Source organism: Anser cygnoides, chromosome 5 (genome assembly GCF_040182565.1).
Source record: "Anser cygnoides isolate HZ-2024a breed goose chromosome 5, Taihu_goose_T2T_genome, whole genome shotgun sequence".
NCBI lineage: Eukaryota > Metazoa > Chordata > Aves > Anseriformes > Anatidae > Anser > Anser cygnoides.
This window is the reverse complement of record NC_089877.1, coordinates 10,302,989-10,328,938: the sequence shown is the minus strand read 5'-3', so window position 1 is coordinate 10,328,938 and position 25,950 is coordinate 10,302,989. Positions and strand designations below refer to the sequence as shown.

At 39.1% G+C, this 25,950-nt stretch overlaps 1 protein-coding gene across 10 annotated transcripts in view; it reads left to right on the top strand.

The window, feature by feature from the left end:
• The first annotated feature begins 9,217 nt into the window (after nucleotides 1–9,217).
• Nucleotides 9,218–25,950, top strand: part of ANO3 (anoctamin 3) — a 256,594-nt gene continuing 239,861 nt past the window's right edge. For 2 of the 10 annotated variants that reach the window (XM_066997446.1, XM_066997441.1), the window contains exons 1-3: nucleotides 9,990–10,093; nucleotides 10,451–10,576; nucleotides 17,648–17,761. Coding sequence is in view for 1 of the 10 variants with exons in the window: in XM_066997449.1 (XP_066853550.1) it covers nucleotides 9,314–9,356 (43 nt within the window). In the remaining 9 variants the exon portion in view is untranslated. Of the gene's footprint in view, nucleotides 9,357–9,989; nucleotides 10,094–10,450; nucleotides 10,577–17,647; nucleotides 17,762–25,950 lie in introns of those variants that run through there. The other 8 variants (XM_066997444.1, XM_066997442.1, XM_066997450.1 and 5 more) reach the window with 8 other exon arrangements.

Below are 25,950 nucleotides of genomic sequence, written 5' to 3'. Positions count from 1 at the left end.
AGGAGATGCATATGCAAACACCTTTCTAAAGATCATCTTCTCAGGTTTCAGAATATAAAGCCAAAACACTGGTTATCTGGGATCATTTGTATTACTTGTCAAATCTCCGATTCTTTTTTTGTAGAAAGAATTTGTGTTTCAATGTGGGAATTAAAAACAAGCTTTCATAATAGCCACAGAAAATATGCTCCTGTAAGTGAATCTTTTCATCCTGGGGAAACACCAGAGAAAATAAATAAAAAAATAAAATAAAATAAAATATTTATTAATAAACAAAATTATTCTAGGAAAAGGGCTTTCCTTGCTCAGCTCTAGCCCTGAGAATTTTTCTGCATTGCTCTTGCTTTTCCCTTTGTTTTTCTCACCAGCCACAGAACTGGGTGAGCATGCTACATAGATGCACACAAAGGATAACCTCGGGGCTTTACACAGGCAAAACTGCTTAATAAGCAAAATATCTGGCCTGACAAATGCCGTTTTCCACAGAAAATGAGCCTCAAAGGAAGAGAGGGCATAAGAAGAGCAGTTGCAGGAGGAAAACCAGGAGACAGCATCACGCTCCCCATGTGAGCTGCCCTTCTGAGCCACACAAAGCTCCTGCTTCAGGTGGCTGACAGATCCTGGTGTAAAAAGCTACCTCCTCTCAGAGTATGGTCTGATAGCAACCTCCAGAAGCCATGTTTCAAAGCAGAACCATCTGTAAGTCTATTTTGCAAAATATCCAAGATGAATGTTCGTCCTAAATATACAAAACAGCCAAGACTTGAAGCCAAGTCACAACTGTCCGACATCTCTGCACTATGGTACAAGTTGGCAAAGTGTGCAGAAATTAGGCAGAAGTAATGTGTCTTACTGAGACTTTTTTACACGCAGAGAGTGAGAATCCCAATACCATGTGGTAGGACATCTCCTGTGAGAAATGCGAGCCTGACCCTCTCGCAGCTTAGGGAGCTTGTGACTCCCCCGTTCCCTGAAGGTGTACAGAACAAAAGCACTTCGAGTATTTCTTCCCTCTGACGGCTTTCTATTTCTCTTGGGTGAAATAAAAATAAAGATATAAAGGAGACGGAATGGGTTCGAACTTCTCTGTCTATAAACACAAGATTTCGGTCTGCAGGGGTTTTCCTTGGGTATCCATCACTCCAAGCATGCAGGGAAGGGGTAAAACATACAGAAAAGTAACCAAGCCAGCAAGAAAATATAGCGGCTCGCTTATTAAATTAAGAAATTAAATGTGAATGTTTTTTCCCTGGGAAGTATGGAGCGGTGTTGGCTTCTAAAACTTGCTATTGGCACTGGCTCAGCAAGTTCCAACACAACACAGAAAAAACAAGCTGAGAACAAAATGTTTACATCAGTGGTTCTTTAAATGAAGAAGTAATACCAGCTGCAGCGTTCAATGTGTTTATAATTCACTAGTGCTTAAACAAGGCACATCAACCAGGGCTTTACACATAAAATATAATGCTAAACTGTAATTTTCTATATGATGGGATCTTTAATAAAATACTTCTACTCCATCTCCAGTCCCAATTAAGATTGCAGTCAACAGGAGATGGAAAGCAATTTTGTTTCTGACACAAATAACTTTTAAAGTGATTTGGTAGTCTGATTAAGTTATTCGTAACAAAAGAAATGCATATATTTCTCATTAATTTTGCCTTGAAATACCAAAATACATTTACCTGAGAGTACATATTTTTTCTTTTTATTTATTGATATTGCAAGGCAGTTCTAAGTATGCAACAGCTATGGTATGAGTCATAAAATTCATCTGTAACAATCAAATTGTGTGCAGCTGTGGATGTAGTTAAAAGGTATGTTTTTGAGCTTAAATTATTTACGTTATCTTCTTTGGTAGTTCACGCTGGATCCAACATATGTAGCTAGAGGTATTTGTTTGTTTGTTTTGTTTTGTTAAGAATTTTAGGAATTGCATGCACAGGTAAGTGACCTGAGTTTTAAAAACAAAGGATCGGTAGCCCAGCATATTTTCAAGGAGCCTTGGAAAATTCAAGCTTGGAGGGCCCTTTGGAGATCCTGGTCCTGCCCAGTGTGCAATGCTGGGCCAACTTGAAAGCTGGTCAGGTTGTTGAAGACATTGTTAAAATCTGAGTTTCCAAAGTGAAGGTTGTACAGGAGAAAAATGCCTCCTGGTGAAAATTATCACCACCTCTGAAGAATTATTGTCACTGTGAATAGTTTTTTCCCTTTTCTATAGAATATATATTCTTAGAATATTCCTTCTTGCAGTTTCTAACCATTGCCTTGCTTCCTTTTCCTGTGTTTCAATATGCAATACACAGGACTCTGCACTTTTCTCACAGCATCACATCATAAGAAAACATCATTTAACTAGTTCCCATTCTACAGGTGACTGCATTTTACACTGATTTCTGATCGATTGCAGATTATCACAGAAATTAGGATGATGGAGCTCTTACATCTGTTTAGTTGGTAGGGCTAGAAAAATGTGGATTTTTGTTATTTCCCTACTGAGTTAACAATGCTATTGGCTGAATTAATTTTAATTCACTTAAGGTGTAGTTATTTTATTTTGGGGCATGTTATGTCTTGTAGTGTGCTTTCTACGTTTTGACTTTCCTCCAGTTCATTGCTTTCTAGACCTATTGGTCTGGCTTCTGAGGGGCTTTCTGCAATGACTACTCCACTTCAGCTTCTGCTGTGCCCTGTATCCATATTTAAAATGAAATTTGGATATAGTGTGTAGGCCCAAATATGTTTGGTGACTAAAAACTGTTTGCAGATATTTTAGTTTCCTTAAGAAGCTCTTTTCATGGTTTGCCAGGCATGGGGGGAGTAGCTTCGCTGCCATAGATAGAAAGTATGGTGATGGCAGTGGACCCAAAGGTGTGGATCCTCAGGGGACCGATCTGGACTTAAGGTGCAGCCCTGCTCCTTCGGCCAGCCACTGTGGACCCTGCTGGGGGAAGCTAGCATTCCTCACCAGTGCCCCAGCTCCCTCCAGCACCACCAGCCTGTGCGCGGGGCGGGTGCAAAGCACGAAGAAAAGGGAGTGGGTGAAGAAGGAGGACTTCCTTTTTATAGGAAAATAGCATTCTGTGAGAGGGAATAGCTGGCAGGAGGTTATCACTGGTGGTGGTGGGCTGTGGTGGGTTTACGTGGCAAGGTTTTGGTAGCAGGGGGCCATAGGGGTGGCTTCTGTGAGAAGAGTCTAGAAGCTGCTCCATGTTAGACAAGGGCCCCACTGTTGCCCAGAGCCGAGCCAATAAGCGATGTTGTTTGTGCCTCTGTGAGAGCATGTTTAAGAAAGGGAAAAAAAAAAAAAATGCTGCTACACAGCAGCTGGGAGAGAGAGAGGAGTGAGAAACAGCCTTGCAGGCGCCAAGGTCAGAGAAGAAGGAGGGGGAGAGGTGCTCCAGGCGCAGGAGCAGAAGTCCCCTGCGGCCTGTGGTGAGGACCGTGGTGAAGCAGGCTGTCCCCCTGCAGCCCGTGGAGGAGACCACGGTGGAGCAGGTGGACCTGCACTGATGGAGTCTGTGGCCTGTGGAGGACCCCTGCCAGAGCAGATTCCGGGCCAGACCTGTAGCCTGTGGAGACGAGCCCATGCAGAAGCAGGTGACCTGGCAGGAGCTGCTGCCTGTGGGGGGCCCAGGTTGGAGCAGTTTGCTCCTGAGGGATGGACCCCATGGTACGGACTCATATCTTGAGCAGTTCTTGAAGAGCTGCTGCCTGTGGGAAGCCTCCCCCCACCCTCTTCCCCCCCCTGCAGGATCATTTCGTCAAGGCCTGCGTCCCGTGGGAGGGACCCCACGACACAGGGGACAAGAGTGACTGAGAAGGAGCGGTGGAGACTAAGTTGCTTTCCTTTGTTTCTCACTTATTCTCTAGCTTGTTAGTAATAGGCAATAAATCTTACTGTCTCCCTACTCTGAGTCTGTTTTGCCCATCACGATAATTGTTGAGCAATCTCCCCGTCCTTATCTCAACCCTTGAGCCCTTTGCATAGTATTTTTCTCCCCCTTTTCCCTTTGAGGAGGGGGAGTGAGAGAGCGGTTGTGGTGGAGCTTGGCCGCCCACCCGAGTAAAACTACGACAGGGGCAACCAGATTTATAGTTACGGCTAAGATGCAGATGTACCTATGAATTGAGCTTCTACAGACAACTTTTATCACCCTAATGACAACCCGCGTACACTACTGTGGAACATATTGCAATATGAGTGAGTTAGTAGAAACTGCATTTATGGTCTTTCTTCTTGCCTTCCGGTGTGACTGTGGTACTTTTCTTTCATTTAGCCATATATTTTGCCCCCAAGGTTGATTTTGTTTGCAAAAGTGAATAAATTACTTCAGAGAATAAATTCTTTCTGAAGAAGAAAGCAGATTAGTATCAATAGAATAAAGCAAAATGAAACGTAATTTTTATTGTTTTGAGATTCTTTTTATCTTAATTCTACATATAGCTTAGATAACATAGTTGTACAAAACAAACCATGCTTGATATACATTTAAAAAAAATGGTTGCAAGTACTGCTAAGCTGTTTACTTATGCATGTCCTTTAGAAAAAGTGGAGGAATGTACACTAATTTTATGTGAACTAATTTTATTTAAAGTAGCATGTATCATCATAAAACCACACTCAATTAACATAAAAATGTATAAAAAGGTGATCCAGAAAGAGAAGTTAAAGAACCGAGTTAAAAAAGGAGTTAGAACCAAAGTGTAATTTAAGCTATGCTAGAGAATACCCACAATGACAGAGGATGGAAATGTATTCAAGTGAAATCTGTAAATCCGTCTGGTTATTTTAGTAACCTAATAAATAGTAGCACTTCTGTCTGAGAGTTTATGATGATTTAATATATCTGCCTTACTACATTTATGGTCTAATTTAACAATGTAACATCAATTTCTATGAATTATATGTATTGTAAACTGAATAATTCAAGAACGGGAATGCTTAAATGACGAATGTCTTAAGGTTGAGGTTTTAATTTCTTTTTCACAGACTTTTTTCCTGAAATTGGGCGTTTCAAAAACATTAGAGAATGTTATGCATACATTTTTCACTCACTGTTTAAAAAATAAAAACAAATAATAAATTTTACTGAAACTGAGTACTCTTTCAGATGAAGCAAGAGTTTTGACAACCAATATCTTTTTCTTGGTGAAGGACTACCTCATAATAATATTTATCTTCCAAACTGCAGTTTTGACACATCCTAAAAACAGACCGCAAGCCAGAAGAGCATAATAAATCTCTGTTTATTTATGAGAATGTCCTTACAGTGAGCGACATGTGAACCCAGAGGAAGTTTATTTTAATTTACTTCAGTGGTGAATCAGGTCAAAACATGATCACCTCTGTTAAATGCTTTTACTGTTGTTTATACAAGCAATCTCTTCTATAATGCTGTTAGTTTAGTCTTTTCTTTTTTCTTTTCTTTTCTTTTCTTGGAAAGTATCTTATTTTGACAGAATCTGAATCTTCAGTGACAAAATAATAATAATAATAATAATGATTCCCCAGAATGAGTATTTAGTTAGAGAAAAACTGCAGAAATTGGTGCACGTCCATTGCACGAGGTCGTGTATCCCTTCAGGCCTATCTTAGGCAAAGAAATTATATGTGGATAAAACAGAATAGACAATACCTGTCTACTGTAATGTGATATGAGGGCAGACCAACTGAAGTGTTGGTCAATTTTTGAAAACAATTACAGATATATAGATTTCCAAGTAGACTTCAGGGACTACCTTTTCCATTTAGAGCAGAGCGCTGCTCTGATTCCAGTGCATCATGCCCATCCCAGAAAGGACAACCATTGCTGTTGGTCTGTTTTATAATCCTTTCTCTTTCTCCTTGCCCCTTTAAATTTGCCAAAATTTTCAGTTACATTTTAGTTTATTTATTTGTGGGCATTTGTACGGCATAAACTCTTGATTAAGAGACACACTGAACAAAACCATCCTAAGAAAAGGTTTTTCAGAATGAGAAGCCTGCTGTCAGCAGGATATAGATTATTTTTTCTCCTTTATTTCACAGTATTTGATTTAAAAAAAAAAAAAAAAAACTTCAATGAAAAAGCTAGGCTGGTTTGCCATATGATTTTACACAATCTGTCATTAAACTTTATTACAATTTCATTAGCGTCTTTATTCAGGACCTGTCTCTTCAGGCCTTAGCGATGCTGATTCCAGCCTTTCATGACTGATAATCACATAATTTTAAAAACAATGAAATCTTAACAGACAAAGGAAGCTGAACTATGCGTTTCTATTTTTAGTCTGACGCAGCTGAAACATCATCAGGGCCCAAGGAAAGTTCCGTTATGAAAAATTCATCATAATACTCCTCTCTAAAGCTTGCCTTGAGTACATTTTAATTATTTTCACTTCTCGGTGAATTAGAATAAACTCTTAAGAAGGAAGGAAAGAAATAAAATACAGCACAGCACTTGCCAGAAAAAAAAAAAAAAAGTAACTGAAAAACTTGCCAGAAAAACTGAAAAGTAACAAAACTCCTTATAAGTTTTCCAGAGTTATATATATTATTTAAAAGACGCAGTAAATAAATAAATAAATCCCTGTACTTTATTCATGAAAAGATTTCATGGTAACTTCAAGAAGTGAAAACTCTTTTTTAGGGTAGGAAGTTCAAAGGTATAGCTAAGATTAAACGTGACAGATTGTTTTGAAAATACATGCTTTGAAAATCATGATATGAGGAACCTCTGTTCCCAGGGACTGTGAAGTACAAGCTCTGGGTATAAAAGCCATACTGGCTTTTACTTAGTCTGGGTATCTTTGAAACAACGCATGCTGCATCACCCAATACAGTCATCTGGTAAATATTTAGGTGGGGTTTTCATCCTTGGACAGGGCATCATATATGTTCATGTACATCATACATATCCCCTGAAAATGGACATTTTACATCTTTCTAATATTTCTCCTGCAAATAGCAGGCTTAAAATCATATTAAAAGTACGGGGCTTATTGAAGTGCTTATTGAAGGGGAGAAGAATATTGAAAACTAAAGATATAAAAACAAGCCAAAGATCTTACCAGAAGGAAGAAAACAAAGGAAAACAAGGGAAATGAAAAGGGACAGGGACAGGGTCAGGGACAGGGATGGCAAGGCAAGGCACCACCTGTTCTGTTTATTTTTATTCATGCTGTTCTATGGTCTTACCTGACAGGTGAGAAAGAAGACTTTCTCGCACTGCACCAAGCAAATTAATATGCAGTGTAAATGGATCACAAAGCACACCGCGCAGTGGGGCCAGAATTTTTTGTTTGTTTGTGATCACAGGTGGGCAAAATTTCTGTATGTCTTGTGTACTGTGGCACACAGCCTGGGAACAGGCATTCTGTGAGGGCATGTGCCTATGAACCGTGTGGGAATTTAAATCAATGTATTTTTACTCAGTTCTTCTCAAGAAAACAGCGCGTGCAGGTTGCCAGCCCAGGCACAGGAGGGCAGGGCAGGAGGTGTTCAACCACAGCCTGCAGGCCTGGCCATCCCAATGTGCCAGCACTGCTCTCATCGTGGCCATGTCCCACCTGCGCCCCTACCACTCCCAGATAATCTGTTCTTTGTGACAGGAGGGATTTCTCCGAGAAGGGTCAGGCACTGGTGTTGTACAGCACCGGTCTGGCTGGTGGTGGAGGTCCGATGTAAGCAGACTTGCTGTGCAAATATTTATTGCCCCTTTACTCATATATTTTTTTTCTGTCTCCTCTGCTGGAATAAGTGACCCCAGAGGTTAAAAAAATATATATGGTTATTGTCCAAGGATATGGGACGTCCATGGAGAGAGGAGGATCTGGATTTCAGCTCTCATTCTGGCCAGGGCCAAATATTGCCTTAAGGCCTGACCCTGCCATGCCAGGGGCATGCTCTGCATCAGATGTATCCTGCTTTGCTCTTTAAACATTTAGAAGCTTCTGTCGTGGGTAATCCTATTATGGAAGTTGGTTGCAGTTTAGTTTACTACTTAAAGGAATAGTATTCATGCTGATGGGTCAACATGTAAGGAAAAACATTTTTATTTCTCAGTAATTTATTTAGTAATTTATTACTCACAGTACCAGAAACAAATCCCATAAAACAAAACAAAACAAAACAAAAAAAACCTGCCCCTGAACACTCCTGTAGTGTATGGCTCTAAACACAAGTCAGTCACACTGCATGTGAAGCTGTGGAACAGAATGAGATGCCAACAACATTTTCAGTCAGAAATATATTAAATGCCCTCTGTCCAGAAGACTGGATTCGATTTGATATTTGCTTCATCAAGATGTTGGACACAGCAGAAAGGCTGTGAAAAACAGGAGAGAAGGTATCATTTTGCTGCTGTATGAACAGAAGACTGGATTTGGTTTGATATTTGCTTCATCAAGATGTTGGACACAGCAGAAAGGCTGTGAAACACAAGAGAGAAGGTATCATTTTGCTGCTATATGAAGCCTTGGCGTACTCCTGACCAGTGTGCAGCTCTGGTGTTCACACCTCAGGAAAGTCCCAACGGAGTCAGAAAAGGGTCAGCAAAGTGACTAAAGGGATGGGGCAGCTGTGATGCCTGGTGAGGGGAAGGGAATGCTGGGGCTGGGGTCTAATTTCACCAAGCTCCAACGGTGACAGAGCTGGTGAAGGTGGCACTGCTATTCACTAAGCACTCAGTACCGGGCACCCCAACCAGCTCAGTTTAAAGCAAGTGAGAGCAAATACATGGTGTTTAACAGACTTCTGTAATTGTCCTCTGTGGAGGCAGACGGTGTCAAATAAAGGGGGTTAGACAAATACCAGGACAACAAGTCCAGGAAGAGGTACCGAAAAGGGGCATCAGGATGTGCTCTCCAACATCCCCCTGCTTTGAAGGTATGGGGGGACAAAGGGACAGCAGAGGGGCTGTGCCTGCTTGTGCTGCCTGAACACCCAAGCACCGCTCGGTGCCTCCTTTGCACGGGACAAAGCGCACAACAAGATCCAGTTGGGGAACGTTTCTAAGTTCGTGTATTTTTATGCTTCCATCTTTCAGGGGGCACAAAATGAGGGTGAGCACGTACACCCTGATTGCCGCCTGGAGCCACAAAGGTGTGCGCAATGTTGCTGATGGCTCCTGCTGCAGCCCTGACGCTGAGTGCTGCTACCTGTGCTGCCCTCTGCTATAAAAGCTGGAGGTGGGGGCACAGGTCCTGTTTGGCTGGGGAATTAGGGAATGTCTGAGTTTTAAGGTGTAGGGTGTAAGTCTGCCTTTCTCTTTAGAAGGGATTTTCTGAGCTCAGGTTTTCAGGCTTTCCTTGCAGGGGATCATAAGGGAGCATGCTTCTGTGTGGGACGTGTTTGACTGCCTTTCTGCAAACAGGTATGCCAAACTAATGCTGCTGGTGGTGATAAAGTTATTTCTAGCATTTCTGCTGTTGTAAAGCTATGTTGTGTGCCATTGGTTTGAGAGGGAATTTGGCTTTCTTCTTTCCTGGGGGCCTTTGCTGATTTCTGTGACTTCCGTTGAGTTTTCTTTCTCTTTTAGAGCTTTGCAAAGCTTAGCTTTACTTGTTCTGTTTCATGTCCCAGGTTCTTGGCTTTATGTGTCCTCCTTGCTATCTTTATCTGGTGTCTTGCTCCAGATGTCATCATTATTGATATGCTGGTTTCACTTGTTTCAGAAAAATCTTGTAGTGAATAAAATGTGGTTTTCTAGGTAGATAAGCAATGGGAGAGAGTAAAGCTTTATTACTTTCACCTGTTCCTCTTTCGGTTAAAAAAATATACATAAAATTCATATATGAAGAGATAGTATGAAGTGTAGAGGGGAGAAAAAAGCTTTCTTTTCTAACTTCCCTGGTGTTTGTTTTATGCTTATATTAATTAATATGGAGTTGGTGCTCAATAGCACTCAAAATGTGGGTGTGGAATTGATAATAACCTGACCCCAATATATCACAGGTGTCTCTGGTGAGGAAGTTTCTCTATGTGAGAGTAGGCTGTGCTGCAGGATTTTTAAGCAACTGCTGGTAGTGAAAGTGGAGGTGGTTAAACTTAATCAGTGTGAAAAGCAGACTTCATATGAATGTGGAAGGTTTGCGGTTTTAGGCCACAAAGGTATGGTTTGAAGCAAGGTAACTATTTCAGTGTGATAGCTAGAGTATTTTTATTATCTTTCAAAGCTCTGTATGAAGGGCCTTTGATTATCCCCCAACAAGAAAAAGCAGAGGTATTTCACTTGCAGGAACTGAATCCATGTTGGTTTTCATTTGATTTCCTGAACATCATTTTGGCTCATTCTATGTTACCTTGATAAGGTGGGGATTTCTAGTAATGATTGTTGCATAAATTCAGTTATGCTTCTCTGTTAGTGTCTGCCCAACAAGATGTTAAACTGAAAAATTCCTCAGCTACTCCATTACTGTGGGTTACGTACAACAGAATCCAGAACAGAGGTTTTTTTTCATTTTTTAGGTAATGCAATTAACATCATATTTGAAGTAAAGGCATGAAATACTTCTGAGATAAGAAATGCTGTATATGCTGAATTAGCAGCTACATCCCAGGTAGGTGGCCTGTGATGTTTCATCATAGGACTGGGTAAGTGACTGACCAACTGTACCAAAATAACAGGTTGAAAAAAGTAGATTCAGCTAAATGAGTGTGGTTTTTCAGATTATGAATGTGGTCTTCTAGTCCAAAGCAAATTCTTTGCAGTTAGGAGTCTTCTCTGGTGCATATAGTATTCTCTTGACTTGGTTTAAAAACAAAACAAAACAAAAAAACCTTTTGATCAGCTCCAATTCTATTTTCACTCAAAGGGAGTATTTGTTCTTAGCAAATGCAAATGTTTCTGTGCCAAGTCTTCATTTTATAGCCTTAAGTGTTCTGTGTGCCAGGTTTTTATTGTTAGAGTACCCAGAAGCTTTAAGCACACCTGTTGACTAATTTGAATTCAGCTCTTGTGATGGTAGTGCTTTCCTTATTCCTTGCAAAGTCACTACCTGAAAGGATCAAATAAAGAGTACTTTGAGTTTTTTTAATGTTCCGAGGGAGGGAAGTAAAGGACTTGTCATTGCACCTTAAATAAATGATTCTTGCTTAAAATTTGTGAAGTTTGGGCAACGGCAATGCATGTGGAGCTTAAGTTGGGGTGAATATCATTGCCATTTTTTCAAGTTGTTATATTTAGAGTTGTAGTTAGGAATTGTCATAAAGCTTGTTTATCATCATGTAACACTTGCGTGCACTTGTACTGGCATCTGTGATGGCATCAACCTTGAAGGGAGGTTTTGTCAGTGTGAGTCTGAGTTTGGAGGGGGTCAGTGGTTGTCCACTTCGGAGCGCAATTTGTACCAACCAGAAAAGCCCTATGCACTACTTTGCCCATCTTTTTTTCTTGTATTACAAGTATATTACTCTACACTTGTTTTGGTGTGTGTATAGGTGAATTAAAACAGCTGGTTGATGATCCTTTTCTTTATACTGCCACTCGTTCTCTTGTTCCTTTAAATAACTGTAGTCAGGTTCATTTCACTTGTATTGACAATTTACTGCTAAATATGTACAGTTGCAAAATCACCATGTTGAACTGGCAGAGAAATCACTTCCAGGCATTTTTGTTCTCTGATGCGATTTGTGATTTATTTCAAGTACCAAAGTGTGTGTTTGAAAGAGCTCCAATTAGTATTCTTCCAGGTAACGCTGTGCTTGGAAAAGAATGATATGCATGTTTCTGTCAGCTAATTAGCAGTGTTTGTGAAAAATTCGTTTTAGTTAAACAACAAGATTTTATGCCTGGGTCTAATGTATACCATCATTAAATGACTTTAAAAAACATTTGAGTTTCAGTTACCCGAGAAATAAATAATGAGGGCACTTGGTACTGAAAATTCAAACCTGAAATTGCAGGTTGTGTGAAGTGGAAGGACAGGCATCCTCACAAGGACCTGGGTCGTTGCTTCTTTTGGTGTTCCCTTGCAGCCAGGACCAAGACCTCCTTCCTCTATGCTAAGAGCCTGACAGTGAAATAAGCGGGGGTCTGTAACAGTTATGAAGGATTTCAAGTCTCCAGCATCCAGAAACACAAATGGACAGTCTCCTGACAGGCAGAGAAATTGGAAGTGTCTTGGTAATACTCTATAGCAATAGTAAATATCACCTGTCTCATGCTTCATTTGCTTTGCAGTAGTACTTGATACAATTCACTGCGTCTCTGTTTTAATACTCAAATATTCTTGTCCCCTTGTATAAGTGATATAAACTTGACAGCTGAGAAGTTCACTTCTTTGGCTTTCCAACTTCACATACTAGCACTTAATGGACCTGAATTGAGTTTTTGCATTTTGGGGAAAAAAGTGGTGGAAAAGAAATGCTGCTGTAGTTCATTGCAATAACACACGCTGTAATTATTTACTCAAGGATGCAAATAAAAACTGCATTTGTAGCCTGAGTACATTATGCTGTATGGGAATCTGGTTAGTACTTGCTGTATAATAACTCTGCTTAAAGAAATGCCTTGTTTCAGAGATTGAGACAATGAGATTAAATATATGAAAATGCTTCAAGTCTGAGATAAACATGGAACAATTTCCCTGAAGTAAGTGGCTTCATAACCTGAGGAAGAAACAGTCTTTAGGACTGATTTGTTCTTTAGGTGTGCTCTAACTGGGCTGACCTTGCTATTGGAGATGTTGGACAGGTGAATCCTGGAGAGGCTGTAGGTGGGGCAAGAGCAGAATTAGAGAGGATGCTGGGGGAATATCAGAACATTGTTTGTGTGATAGTCAGTTAGCAGATTGCTGCTGAGCTGTAATCATACTCAAGTATCAGAAAGCACCTCTTCAGAAGGGATAGAGTAGGTTTTGGGGTGATAAATGGGCTTGGTCTGTGTTTTCCATTGGTGCCCTTCCTGTGCATTAGACTTTTCCATGCAATTTTAGCAGATGGATGGATAAATCTGTTGTACATATGGACAGTATCTGACTTTAGCTCTGAAATGGAAGAGGAAACAGGATTCAAATAGTCCCAGATGCCAGTTTGCAGTCTGAAGCCTTGGAATGCTGAGTTTTGTAATTGCTCAGGTGCTCTGGGATGGGTGTTGAGCAGACTGCTGGTGATGATCAGCTCTGTGATAGGGTGCCGCTGGCATGGATAGCTGCTTCTCATTTGGGCATCTCTGAGAAACCTGTCTGTTGTTACTTTGTCATGGGTGCTCAGATACTTTCTAGACCATTGTAACCCTTTGTTCCCACCCCAAAGGAGTTGCTAATAATGGCATGAGAAGCTCTTATTTGCAGCATGGAGACTCTGGTTGTCCTATTTCCACAGAGAACCACAAGGAAATATGTGTGACAGAAGTCAATAATTTATAGCTTGGTAGTTCAGAAAAGAAAGTAGGTCAGCTCATTGCTTCTCTCCTCTTCAAAAGTGCTTCTTTTTAAGGCAGTGCCTTTTCTTTCAGGGATCAGAAACCGTTTTCCTGTGTAGTCAAGCAATTTTTCCTAATAAACCAGTTAGACATTATTATTTTGTATTTCCAACATATCCCTGAATTACAGTAATGAGCATTTTTAGGTATGCTGGGAGATTTTTCATCTTCTGTTGCTCTAAAGGTATTAATAGAATCACGGGTCTGTGAAGTGTCAACAGACTGAGGACTTCTTCCTGCATCTATTACCTCATCTGATCTGATGCAGGAGTGTTTGCTTCAACCTCTGCTGTTAGGAGACTTGTCCTTCATTTTGTTGATGAATAGAAGCTCCCAACTAATTTCCAGCGCAATTTTGTTATGGCTAGTTTAACTTGTGTGCCTTCTGCCTCTGTTTAGAATCCCTTCTCTAATCAATCTTTCCATTGTTACTATGTGAGGTTGGGATCTATATTTTATCCATTTATGCAATGTATGCTTTAATATTGGGAGGGCAAGGTAAATGGTAAATTTTCTAAGTGTGAAGCTTAATTAAATTTTACATTTCAAATACGTTTCCTCTCTCACCAGCATCTTGAAATGATATTTTAATGGCTGTTTTATATGTACTGTGAGGGAAACGAATAAATAAGTTATTGATGATCTCTGGATGCTGCTTTTGCTGTAGTGACTAACCAGAAGACAAAGAATAGAAGGAAAGATCAGAACAAAAAGTGACAATTGGAGATTCAAGGCAAAAACTTCAAGTCTAACTCTGTTGTAGAATCATATGTGCCTATGGTTAGGTCAGTAAAAATGTCAAGGTAAGGTCTTATGACAAAGTAACATTGAAAGGAATGGTTGCTGCTATTGTACCAGAACTTGATAACTTCTTTTGCGGAGTCCTCCGAAGGGACTCTGCAGCCCTAATCCATTAAAATGAGCCATTAAAAATGCCTCTAGGTTATCTTCATGTGTATGCATGTCTGAATGACTTGTACAAGGAGTCTGTAATTCTGCTTTTTATTGTATAATACTTAGTATCTATGTAAATTGTGTAACTTTGTGGTTTTATAGGGTGTTCACATGCTGTTGCTCAGTTTTTAGAGTAGAACTATTCAACTTGAATCTCTTCCTATTTAGTCTGTATTGCATTTACTTAACACTTCAGTGATATTAATACATTTCAGATTGTCTCCTTCGGTGAAAGGCAGTGTTCCTCTGGAGTACATGCCTTAAAGACTGTTGCATGCTTTTGTGTTAATGCTCAAGGCAACAAAGGGAAGTTGGAGGGAAAGGAATTAAATAGCATAAAATATTTCTGTTTGGTTAGGTAGTTTAAAGCTGAAGAAATTGTTGTAATTGCTTTTTTTTTACTGTAAATGAAATGTTACAACAGTTCTTGGAGGGGTGTATAACGTGATCTGTATTGGTGGAGATGAGTGTTCAGGGAGAGGCTGCAGTGCACACCCAAGGTTAGTGATGAACCAAAATCACTGCAGGTGCATCTTGCAGGGTGTCAGCTCATGCTTGCCTACTTCTTGGGACCCACAGAAGATTTTCCTGTCAGCTTGTTACTACTCTCCTCCAAAAGGGAAGCTTTCTTTGAAGAAATCTCTGGCAAGGTGAAGTTTAACTTGGTTTTATGTGAGAAATTCTGAACCTGCTGGGGTTGGTGACCTAGGGTTATTGATGCTGTCAGCCTGGTGTTTCTGGAGGGTTTTTCATGTTTTTTTCAGCTCCTAAGTGAGCTGTTTTGTTCTGTGTTGAAAATTAGCATTTAGAGTTTGGGAAGCTTGGAAAGCTACTAGCCTGCCCTCTGTGACATGTTCTGCTGACCAGTTGGGTTCATATTGTGGGGTCTGGGACTTGCACTTGTTAAGTTGGATTGGGGGGCATTAGAGTTTGTACCAATGCTTACTTGAGAGTTCTGAAATGACTTGTCAGAGGGATGTTATTGTGACTTAGTGCTATATTAAGACCCTTCCTTTGTCAGTGTTTTTTACAATCCTGAATTTATCCCAGTAGTTCCTTTCTCTTTTTGTTGTAGCAAAATTGCTTATGTTACTAGTTTCCATGGAAACTGTTTGGCTTCTCACAGCTCAAATGGTAGATGAAAGCCCCATACAGGTAACCTTTGCAGAGTTGAGTCAACTCCTCATTTTGCAGTAAAAAAAAAAAAAAAGGCTTAGTGGCTCTCAGGAGGATCTCTGTTTGCTTGTTTGTCAGAGCTGCAGAAGACACCTGCCATGTCCTTCTCCAGAAGTCCGGTCTGTGACTGACACTGCCATGGACCACCTTGTGTCTTTGTGCCTGCATGGTTATGCCTTCTGAATTTAATTTGTGTTATAGTGGCCAGAAGTTAAGTGCTCAGAACTCTCCAATCAGTACTGGATTCTACATTATGTTAAGTACGATTACTACTGCTGAAGTCTTTTACAAAATAATTAGTCTGGGGCTGCACACAGGAAGAATGATTCGAATCCTGGATGGAAATATGAACAAGTAGATGTCTTGAAACAGGATTTTGATTTTGGTAGTTGTCAATTCCTGTTCTTTGTATGAGATGTGTAAATCAGAAGCTAATGCAGTCAGGTTAATTGGGGAGTAAGTGAGAATAATTAACTTAGATCAGTGCGAGTAGCATTGGTATTTGAACTGAAGTGTGAAGCCATGTCTCAGGTGGCCTCCCACCAATACTTTCAATGAAGAAGTTTATAAAATTGTTGCTTTATAATTTTGGATTGAAAACCAAATAGTATTTCAATTAGTATGCATAAGCTATCAAGTGTATTGAGTGTTCAGGTGCCTCACATGATGCTGGGGTAAGGGTTAAAGAATCCAATGCTCTTTGTTCTTCTGTAGGCTTACGCTTTCTTTATGATAATTCTACAATGAAGGGCTCTTCTCAGAAAGGTGGAAATTCCTCAGAATAGCAAGTGGAAGAGCCTGTGTCATAGGGGCATGTGTACTGCCCCATGAGCTGATATTTCAGCTTGTAGAAGATAGGTTAATACTGTGAAAATGTAAAAAAAAAAAAAAAAAAAATAAAATAAATAAAAAATTAAAAAAAAAATTGAAGCTTCACTAAATCATTCTAATAGGCCTAAGGAAAAAAAGGGGGGTTGACATATTTCTCTGCAGTTACAATGGAAAAAATGTTGATTTTTTCCTGTTGTGGAATAATTCTCATGAGAACACATGACAAGTTTTGCTTCAAGTATTCTTTAATGTAAAAGTATGGAAATGACTTCTTTTTTGCTTAATATCCAGTTATTACACAGGTTAGTTGCCATGCTGCTTTTACAAGGTTTTTTTCCACCTGAGTTTTGAATATTCTTAGAGATGGAGTGATCTATACAGTTTGCCTCAGGTGATTTTATTTAACACTTCACAACAGAGTAAACTCATTTCATACCTGCTTTTTTACTTTTGTAGTAGGACAGAATCACCAGCAATGTAAAATTAAATGGTCCGAGGAACCATGATGTGTTGTACCTTGATATATAAAGCTTAGTTAAGGTACTCAAAGTTTAATTTACTAGAATTAAATATCTTTGTCTAGTTGGAAACTATATATTGTGGTGTAGTTCTCATCTATTTATTTGATGTACAATGAAGGAAGATGTGTGTTTTACTATTGAACTTGGTCACCAATACTCCTTTCATCCTAAATTGTGTCCAGGAAAGGAACTCCTTAAACGTATTAGGCCATGTATTTTTTTTCCACCAGTTCATTCAATGATTATTCACCTTGTCTTGTTAAGGGGTATCAAGGCTAAGAGTGCCATAATTTTCTTAAAATGTCAGATGTGTTCAACACTAGCCTCCTGTTGTGATATAGGACTCAGGTAAATATCTTCCATTTCCTGGGGCTTCATGTGTCTCTAGATGGAAAGGCTGTGGAGCAAATGCTGCTGGAAGCAAGTTCAAGCTGTAACTGGGAACAGGACAGATTGACCATTGCATTTCAATTTACTGATGATAAATTTCACCTGTCCTGTCAGATTTAAACCTGGAAGAGCTGTGGATGTTGTATGCCCTGGCTTTCTCTAATGCCTTTGACAAGGTCTTAGAGAATCTTGATAGCCAGAGTGGTGAGATAGAGGTTGGTTAGCGGAGTTAAAGGATGAATAGAGAGTTGGTTAGGCTCCACGGGGCTGTAAAGAGGAGTAGAATGGCAAGGCAGTATTTGTTCATCTCCCTGCAGTGTTTCTGAAACAGCACCCACAGTCCTGTGCTGAGTTTGGTTGTCCCCACAGGGAGGCTGACATAATGGAGCAAGTCCAGCAGAGGGCCACCAAGATACTCGGGGGCTGGAGCAAATTACACACGGGAGTCTGAGAGAGCTGTGCTTCAGTGAGAGGAAGAGAAAGGTAAGGAGTGGCCTTACTGTAGTGTGGTGAGAGATGAGGAATGCAAGTTCAAAAATAGGAAACTGCTGTTGGATACCAGGTTCTCCTAACTACAAGGGTGACCGGACAATGGAGCAGGCTGCCAATAGAGTCTCAGTAGCTCCCTCCTACATTCAAATCTTAGCCAAGTGACTGCTTGTACAAACACTGGAGGTCACACCAAAAGTGACATCCAAGGATCCTTTCTAGCCTAAATTATCCCAGAATCCATATAAGTGGACCAAAAAAATCATCCCAAACACCTATAAAAAGTTTGTTTTTATTCCTGCTTTAAGTGGGGACATCACAGGAAGCTACTTGGCACCTAGAGAAATGTGATGATTAGTCATGTCACTGCTTGTGCTGTATTTTTTATGTTGAATTGTAAATTGTAAAATGAACACAGATTTTTGAGGGAAATGTTACTGAAGCTGTTTTTCCCTCCATTCAGTACTCTGCAGTAAAGAAGTCTCTAATTTGGGTTATATTTCCACGGAGATTCTGCTTTGTTTCGGGAGCTGTGTAGTAGAACAAATGCCCTTGAATTTGGAAGGCCTCTGGGCTAATCATTTGTGTTGCATCTCTGAAATTCAGACTAGCGCTGAAAGTGGAAGCGGTTTATATTCCTTTATTTTTGATGCAGGACTGAGATGTGGAACATATCCTCCTTTCTCACCCAATGAGCTCATAAAATGCATGTCTGTTTGGCAATTACGGTGTAAAGAAGTATGTGTTCTGAAGTGTTTTGGGGAAATCCTGTTAGTATTTGTCGAAATGAATTGCAGAGAACTTTACCTGATATCTGCCACTTAATGAGTAGTCATTGCTGGGAATTGGATTTTGGTTTGTAGTGGAAAATTAGCATTGACAACTGTAGTGCTTTGAAGTAGAAAATGAGTGTTCTGTGTAACGTAGATATTCTGGAAATTTGTCCTTTTGGCATTATTTAATGACTAAGCAGTTTGAAAGAACAAATATGGTTAACTTGACAACTTGCTCTTTCAGTCATTTCTATCTTTATAGAAGAAACTAGGGCTTAATGTTGGATTAACTTGCCTTGAAAATTCAATCCAACTGCTATTGCTAATACCAAACTTGTATTTGAGTTTGGTGTTTTGTATACCAAACTTCCCAGCCTGGCAAGGTACAATGAGTAGTTAAATTAGCAAGTTTGAACTGAAGAGCTACTATTTAAATGTCCTTCAATTAAAGACATGAAATGCTTCAATTTACCTTATATGTTTATTAACGAATAAAACTTTCTTCTGCTTCCAGAAAACTGTTTCTCTTAATCAGCCCTCTTGTGATAATCTTGTGATAATCATGGCTCTACATAGGCAGGTTACTATGGTTAAGTTATTAGATGGTTTATCAAAATGTCCAGTACACAAGCAGCCGCAAGAGCAGATTGCATTTCACTGATTTGTCGGCCTCTAAGGGTTAGTTAAATCTAAAACTATTGGATATTTAAATAATACCATTGTATGGATAATTGACCCACTTACCCAAAAGCTCTGTAATGTTGACCACAGAGGTTTGTGTTTTCTCCATGTTTCCTGTTCTACCCTGTTGTGCTAGAGGAGGTGGGGGTGAACCACAGTAAGTCTACTTGTCTTTGAGAAGCTTGCTTTTTGTCCCATAGAATTTGAAAGGTCCATCTTCGGTTATAAAAGCATTTCAGGAAAAGATCTATTGCTCTGCTTCGTAGGTAACTGTGATTAAATGAACACTTAAGAGAAAGCTGCTTTAATGCATTTTCACACAGTCTACCTGCTGCAAGATGTTACCTTGCTTTTTACACTCATCCATGATAAGTACCCTTAGAGTCGAGAAAAATAAGTTGAAAACTTCCTCGCTAGTTATAATCATTTTTCAGTATATGAGCTGATATGATTTAAAGGAAATGTCTTGATATTGCACAATGTAGTCATTCAATCTCTTCTGCTGCTTAGTAAAAATTGTTTTTAAAAAAATTTGCATAAAACAACTGAGCAACTATGTACCTAGTATGTGTCTTTTTTTCAACTTGGCTTCATGAAAGAACAGCAACTGAGAATCTTGTTTTTGTTGTCTAAAAGTATGCTGGTGTTGTGACAGGTCTTTAAATAGGAATGGAGTATCTATGAATACTTAAAACTTAATGATCAGTCTGAGGAGAGAATCTCTAGGGAGACACTGTCATTTCCTCAGTAAAAGATTTGGGGTGGGGGAAGAACAGTATATAAAAGTGTTCTTATTCTAAATGTTTAGAAGAAACCTTATTATGCTGAATAGTCTTGCAGCTGTGGTATTCATTGTAGATGTGGGAAGCCCTTGAGGTTACAAACACTCCAAGAATGAAGTCTGAGAGGAGTCAGAAATGGATGTTGACTGATCTGTTTTGATGAAAGCTGCTTAAGAAAGGTATTTATTTGGTTATTCAACTCCTGGAAGAAGTTAATACTGAACCAGTATTTTACTTGAGGTTCTATTTTACTGGCTATCCATGCAAGTTTAATGCTTTTTTGGAATGTCTGGGCAAGATGATTTTCCAAGACTTGGTTTCCCATTCAGTAGTAAACAGTAGAGATGCGGAGGACAGGACAAGTCTTTAAGAGTGAAGAAGATTGTCAGAGGAGAAAATAGCTGTGCTGTCCCACGTGAGGGGAAGAAGTGTAGTTATAGTGAATCACTTAGCCGTTTCCACATTTATTCTGGAAAGGGAGATTCACACTGATGTTCTGGTGACAGAGCTGATGTGTGAAAGCTGCCTGTCCCAGCACAGACTTTCCATATGCATTTGCCATGTCAATCAAATCCATTTCATTATCTTAAGCATGTAAATACTGAATGCTCAGGACTAGGGATATAATAGACTTTTACTCTACTTTCATAATAGATGTGAGATAAATCAGAACTGTGAATATTAACTTGGAATAATTCCCCTAAAGGGGAATGGACTTGGTCCAGTGGTGTAGTTCCTGTAGAAATTGCAAAGACAGTAATTTGGCAGTGAGTTATTTTGGTTTTTGAATTAAAATTTTCGAAGTGCCCCAGTTTGTGTAAATTCACAGGAGCTATGTCAAAGCGACTTTTGCTATGTGTGAAGTTGAAATCACTTTTTCTGCAGGTAGCTGCTAGATGACAATTTGTATGAATATTGTTTTGCATTTTTTCATAGGAGATCAAGTACACCAGAAACAAGCTGACTGTATTGTGGCTTGCATTTTTGAAATCTGGACAAGCTTGAAAAAGCTGTCTCAGGTAGTTCTGTGCAGGAGCAATTTTAGTACAGAGCCTCATGCAAGACTTCATTTCCTTCAATTTCTAACAATGATTTGTAGAGCATTTAGTAGATGATCTGACAGAAATGCTTTAATCACATCACTGGAAACCAGTAAAACAGGGATGACAACGTAGCATCTAAAAAGCTAAACATACAGGCTGTGATGACTTGAAAGACACTTGCTTCATTCATTGAAGAGGTGCGTAATTGCTTGCAGAAGCAGAGACAGGGCCCTGTTTTGGAAAAGTAATTGGAGGGGTTTGTGGCTGCTTGAGGTCCTTAAAAGCTCTCACTGTTCTCTGCTTCTTGCTATAAATATTTAACCATGCACTTCACCTTCTGGAAAAACTGTTTCTGTGGTGACTCTTCTGGGCTAAGCCTCAACAAGGGGTGGAGGAGGGTGCGTGTGTTATTAATGCAAGGGTTGCAGGGTGTCTGAACAGCTGGCTTCACTGTCCACAGAGTATTTATGAAGTAGGTCACTTTAAACCAGGAATGTTTTTCTGAGCCCTTTCTGCAGGGGTCTGTCCTAGATACACTTCACTTATAGAAAATATTACTGTCAGTGAATTAAGTGGATGAGGGACCAAGAGCTTGCTAAATTCACTGGCAACACAAAATGGACAAAATTTACAACACCTAACAAGTACGCAAAAAATGGCCTTAAAGAAAAAGGGGAGGGTGTAATGTTATTTAAAGTGGAAAAAGCTGCTACACATTTCATACTGAGATCAGATTGAAATGGTATCTGCAGAATAATCTAAAAGCCAAGTGTATATTGGAAATGGTGAGTGCTTCCTTTTATGTGTTCTTTGAGCTCCAAGGAATAACTTAACTGAAAGAAGGTCCATATTTTATAGGGAGAAAGTACTTCAAAACCAGCACAGTAATAGTATATTTCCTCAGACTGAAATCTTGCGTAAGAAGTATCCTAATATCTTTTCTAAAATACTTGTAGTAAATGAAAAGAAAAGCAATTCTGTTCATTGGCGTGAGAAGGAAAATAGTAAGATGAAATATTTTGCAGACATTGTCAGAATTCAGTTCATTGCAATGCCTTGGGGTTGAAAGGGTAGAAACAGTTCCTCTGCTTACAACAGAGTAAGTTGCAGAGTAAAACTCTCAAATGAAAATGAGGTTATGGACTCTACAGAGGAGTGGTACTGGAGCTGATAACAGTAGCTGATAACAGTACTATCTGATAAATACCATGCGTAGGTAAAAATCAAAATACTTTGTTAGTCTTGAAACTGATGTGAATGGAAGTTTGTGTTTTTGAGGAGCAAATTTGATAGATGCTAGTGGGAAATGAGAAGCACGGTTGGGTTTTTCAAGTGTTAGATGATGGAAAATACTGATTGTTCTCAAGCAAGACAATGGCTCAGAAGATGAATTGCTACTTAAATTGAATTGTTTTGGACCCGCAGTCTAGTCTGCTTGTCAACTTCCTTATTAACATGCATATCTTAGGTGTACAAAGCTGATAATTTATCTTCATATTAAACCTTAATGGCATTGAAGAAGTTCAAGTTGCAAATAAAAACAATATATTAAGTGTGGTAAGCCTCCTAAAATACAGGCTAAGATAACTTCTGTTAAAGGGCACCAAGGTAATACCTTGTTAACTAGGGAAACAAGGTGAGGTCAGTGAAGTTTCTGGCGAGGAACCAGTGTTTTGCTTGTGTTCAGGATACGGATTAAAAGCATATCCTTGACTGTTTCTTAGGGAGGGGGGAAAAAAGCAGTCTTACATATCGATTGCCACCTTAATTGGAAATGTCTTTGAACCCCATCATAAAGCTTTGTATTTTTCTTTTCACAGTATTTTTTCAGCTCATAGCAGGTCATAGCTAAGATGTATAGTTCTCAAAATGATTAAGTTTTTAGCTTGGTATTGTGGTTATTTTGATGTTACTTTATTGCATCAGTATTTGTTAAATTGTATTGTTTTTCTGCAGTATGTTTTACCCTTGTAAGATGAGTGCTTGCCCAAAACAAGCAATAATGGAGTGTAGATGTACCTTTAGCTATTCCAATCAGATGTGGGAAATTGAGTACAGTCTAACCTGAACTGATTTTGGCCACTTGAAGATTCCAGGCATTTAAGGATATTGAGGATAAATCCATGTATTCCATATATATTTTTTATGTGTGGTTCCAAGCTGCAGTTGTTGGCCAGGTTAGAAGGAAAATGTAAGCAGACCACACTGTGACTGAGAATTAACGGGGATGTATGCATAAGAGCCAAATGGGGGAAAAAGCTGCTTGATTTTCTGTTTAGATCATGAGATCATAAAGCTTATTAGGGCCTAGTATTGCAGGATACTATAATTGCAGAACTAGATGCTTTTTTCTGTGCTTCTTTCAATCATTTATAATGACCATGACTCTTAATAATATAGAAGAGATCCTCTGTCATCCTGATGTCTCTGCCGCACTAGTTTCTATTTGTAGGAGTTAACATAAGATATACCAAGGCTGTTGACCTAGAAAATAGGAGAAATTGCATAGTGTGTTCCTAGAAAATATACCAAATCTATCTAAACACCTGATAGTCTTGATTGATTTCTTACTCTGTGTTCTGAAAAAATTGTGCTATAGTAATCATATGTTGATGAATATATTCTTATTAGTGTACTTTTTACATGTAGGATATTGTATGATTGAAGTGCAACTTTCTGCTTGGAATATTATTTCCATAAATGAAACATGACTCGGCTTACTAGAAATGATGCTATTTAGGAAACTCAACTAAATATTCTACTTCTGGACATAACTGCCAAGTTTAAAAGAGCTTCAATAGTTTAAAAATAGTTGGAGGAAAAAAAAGACTTTTCTGTAAGGTTGACAAGATAGCTATTAATTACATTTCAAGAAAACGTTGATGTTTAGGTATTAGTTTTCAAGAAACAGTGTAAACTTTGCTCACCCGAAGGAATTCGTTTCCACTTCCTCAGCAGGGGTTCAAATTTTTACCTATTGTACCTACTTTATTTGGAGAAGTCTAACAAACATGTCCTTTAATGCCAACACCATATTGCATTTTGTCCACCCAGTGATGATCCTAACTGGTAAAACAATGAGATTTACAACAGGTCATGCCTGTATGCACAGACTTGCTTTAGTCTATTGCAAATTCTGAATCACTAATCTACGTTCAGATGAAGGGTCCATCTGATCCACAGAGGTGCATACGGGATGTCTTTGCTTTATAAGGACTTAATCAAAATAAATGTGAATTGTCAGAGGAGGAAGAGAATTCCTTTCCTCTACATGTCATATTTGCAAAGAATCAAATGTAAAATACCCCTCTACAGGTAAGCGAATGCTTTGTATCAAGGCGGAGGACCAGAGTTCTCTGTAACTATGCTCTCAGTTGTCTTGTACAGCTCTACCAACAGGGGAGTGGAAGAAGATCAAGTGCCTGTGGCACTTGGAGGGGGTGGGGGCAAGTGTTCTTAGTTTGAATAATATCAGCCTTAATTCATGACAACTTCAACATCCTAAGATGTTCTCTGAAGTACTTCTGTAGATACCAGTTAAATGCTTCATCTAGCTTTTATTTTTCACAATTACTGCAGGTGAAAAACACTACCAGCTTTAAGAAGAGCAGTCTTCCATTGTCAACAGCCTTTGAGAAGTACTGAAGTAAATTGACACCTCGATCCTTTCTTCCTTACTTCCAGCTGTTAGACATGTGAATGCTTTGGTGTTATGTGGTATGTGCTTACTTACTAGCCAGCTGTGCTGTAAATTGCAAAATAACATCCTGAAGTATCTTCAATGACAGAGTAGAATATGGAATAATGATAAATATCAATATACACTGAAATATGATGAAAATGAATCTGGTAGCAAAAGCAGTTGCTAGCTTGGAAGATGGGGTATGGTGTCACTAAATGAGAAGAACGGTACCTAATGCCAGTATCTTTGGTGCTATGAGAAGTGCATATGTAAGCCAGCTGAAGAAATAGGCTGTTTTGCAGTGTGCGAGAGTATCGGGAAATGTTGTGCACTCTCCAAGAACTCCAAGTGTGCTGCAGAGGAACTGCTGCTCCTTGTCCAGGCAGTGATACTTGGCTTGTGTATTAGCACTTGTTTAGTTCTTCCTGTTGCCCGTAGTGTATTCCTTGGTGGCTGGATTTAAGCTTACATGAATAGATGATTGCTACTTCCAAATTTCTGCCATGTGGTTGCAAATGACTAAATATTTTGTAGGGGAGATGGCTGGAGTTTGTTGTTGGAGCTTGTAATGGAGAACAAGAATCTATATAAGCATCTCTTTTGTGGGAACGGTCAAAACCCTTAATGACAAAACTTTCTGTAACTTGATACATTGCTTGGGTTTGATTAGAGTTGGCTCACTTATGAAAGTCTTTATAACGTTAGGTTATTTAGTAAATGCTAAGCTTTCAACAGACTGAGGTTGCTAATAGTATCTTATCATTGTAGAAGATGTATTTTGTTTCTACCGATTCTTTTGTTTAATATACTGAGTCAGGTGATGCTATGGCCAAACCTTATGAGGTGAGTTCAAAATGTCTAAATATAAAATACTAGCAAGTGTCCTTTAACTGTCAGCTAAGAACTAAGTGCTGTCTGAGTCTGTGGATGGATTTCTCTGTATCATGTAGGTCTTTATAATGCAACTGTAAGCCCTGTAGTTTAAATGCATGTGTGACCACTCCATAAGTAAACAAAACTGGTTCAATCATATTTAGTGATAAATTACAAAGATTGTAAAATGGAACTTGAGGAACAGTAAAAGGGTTACTAAATATTCTGTCTTGTAACAAAACATTGACTCACTGAGTTTTGCAGTTAAACCATTCTTCAAATGTTTTAGCTGAAACTGCAGACTTTGTTTAAAAAAAAAGGGGTTTTCAGAAACACTGACCAACACGGA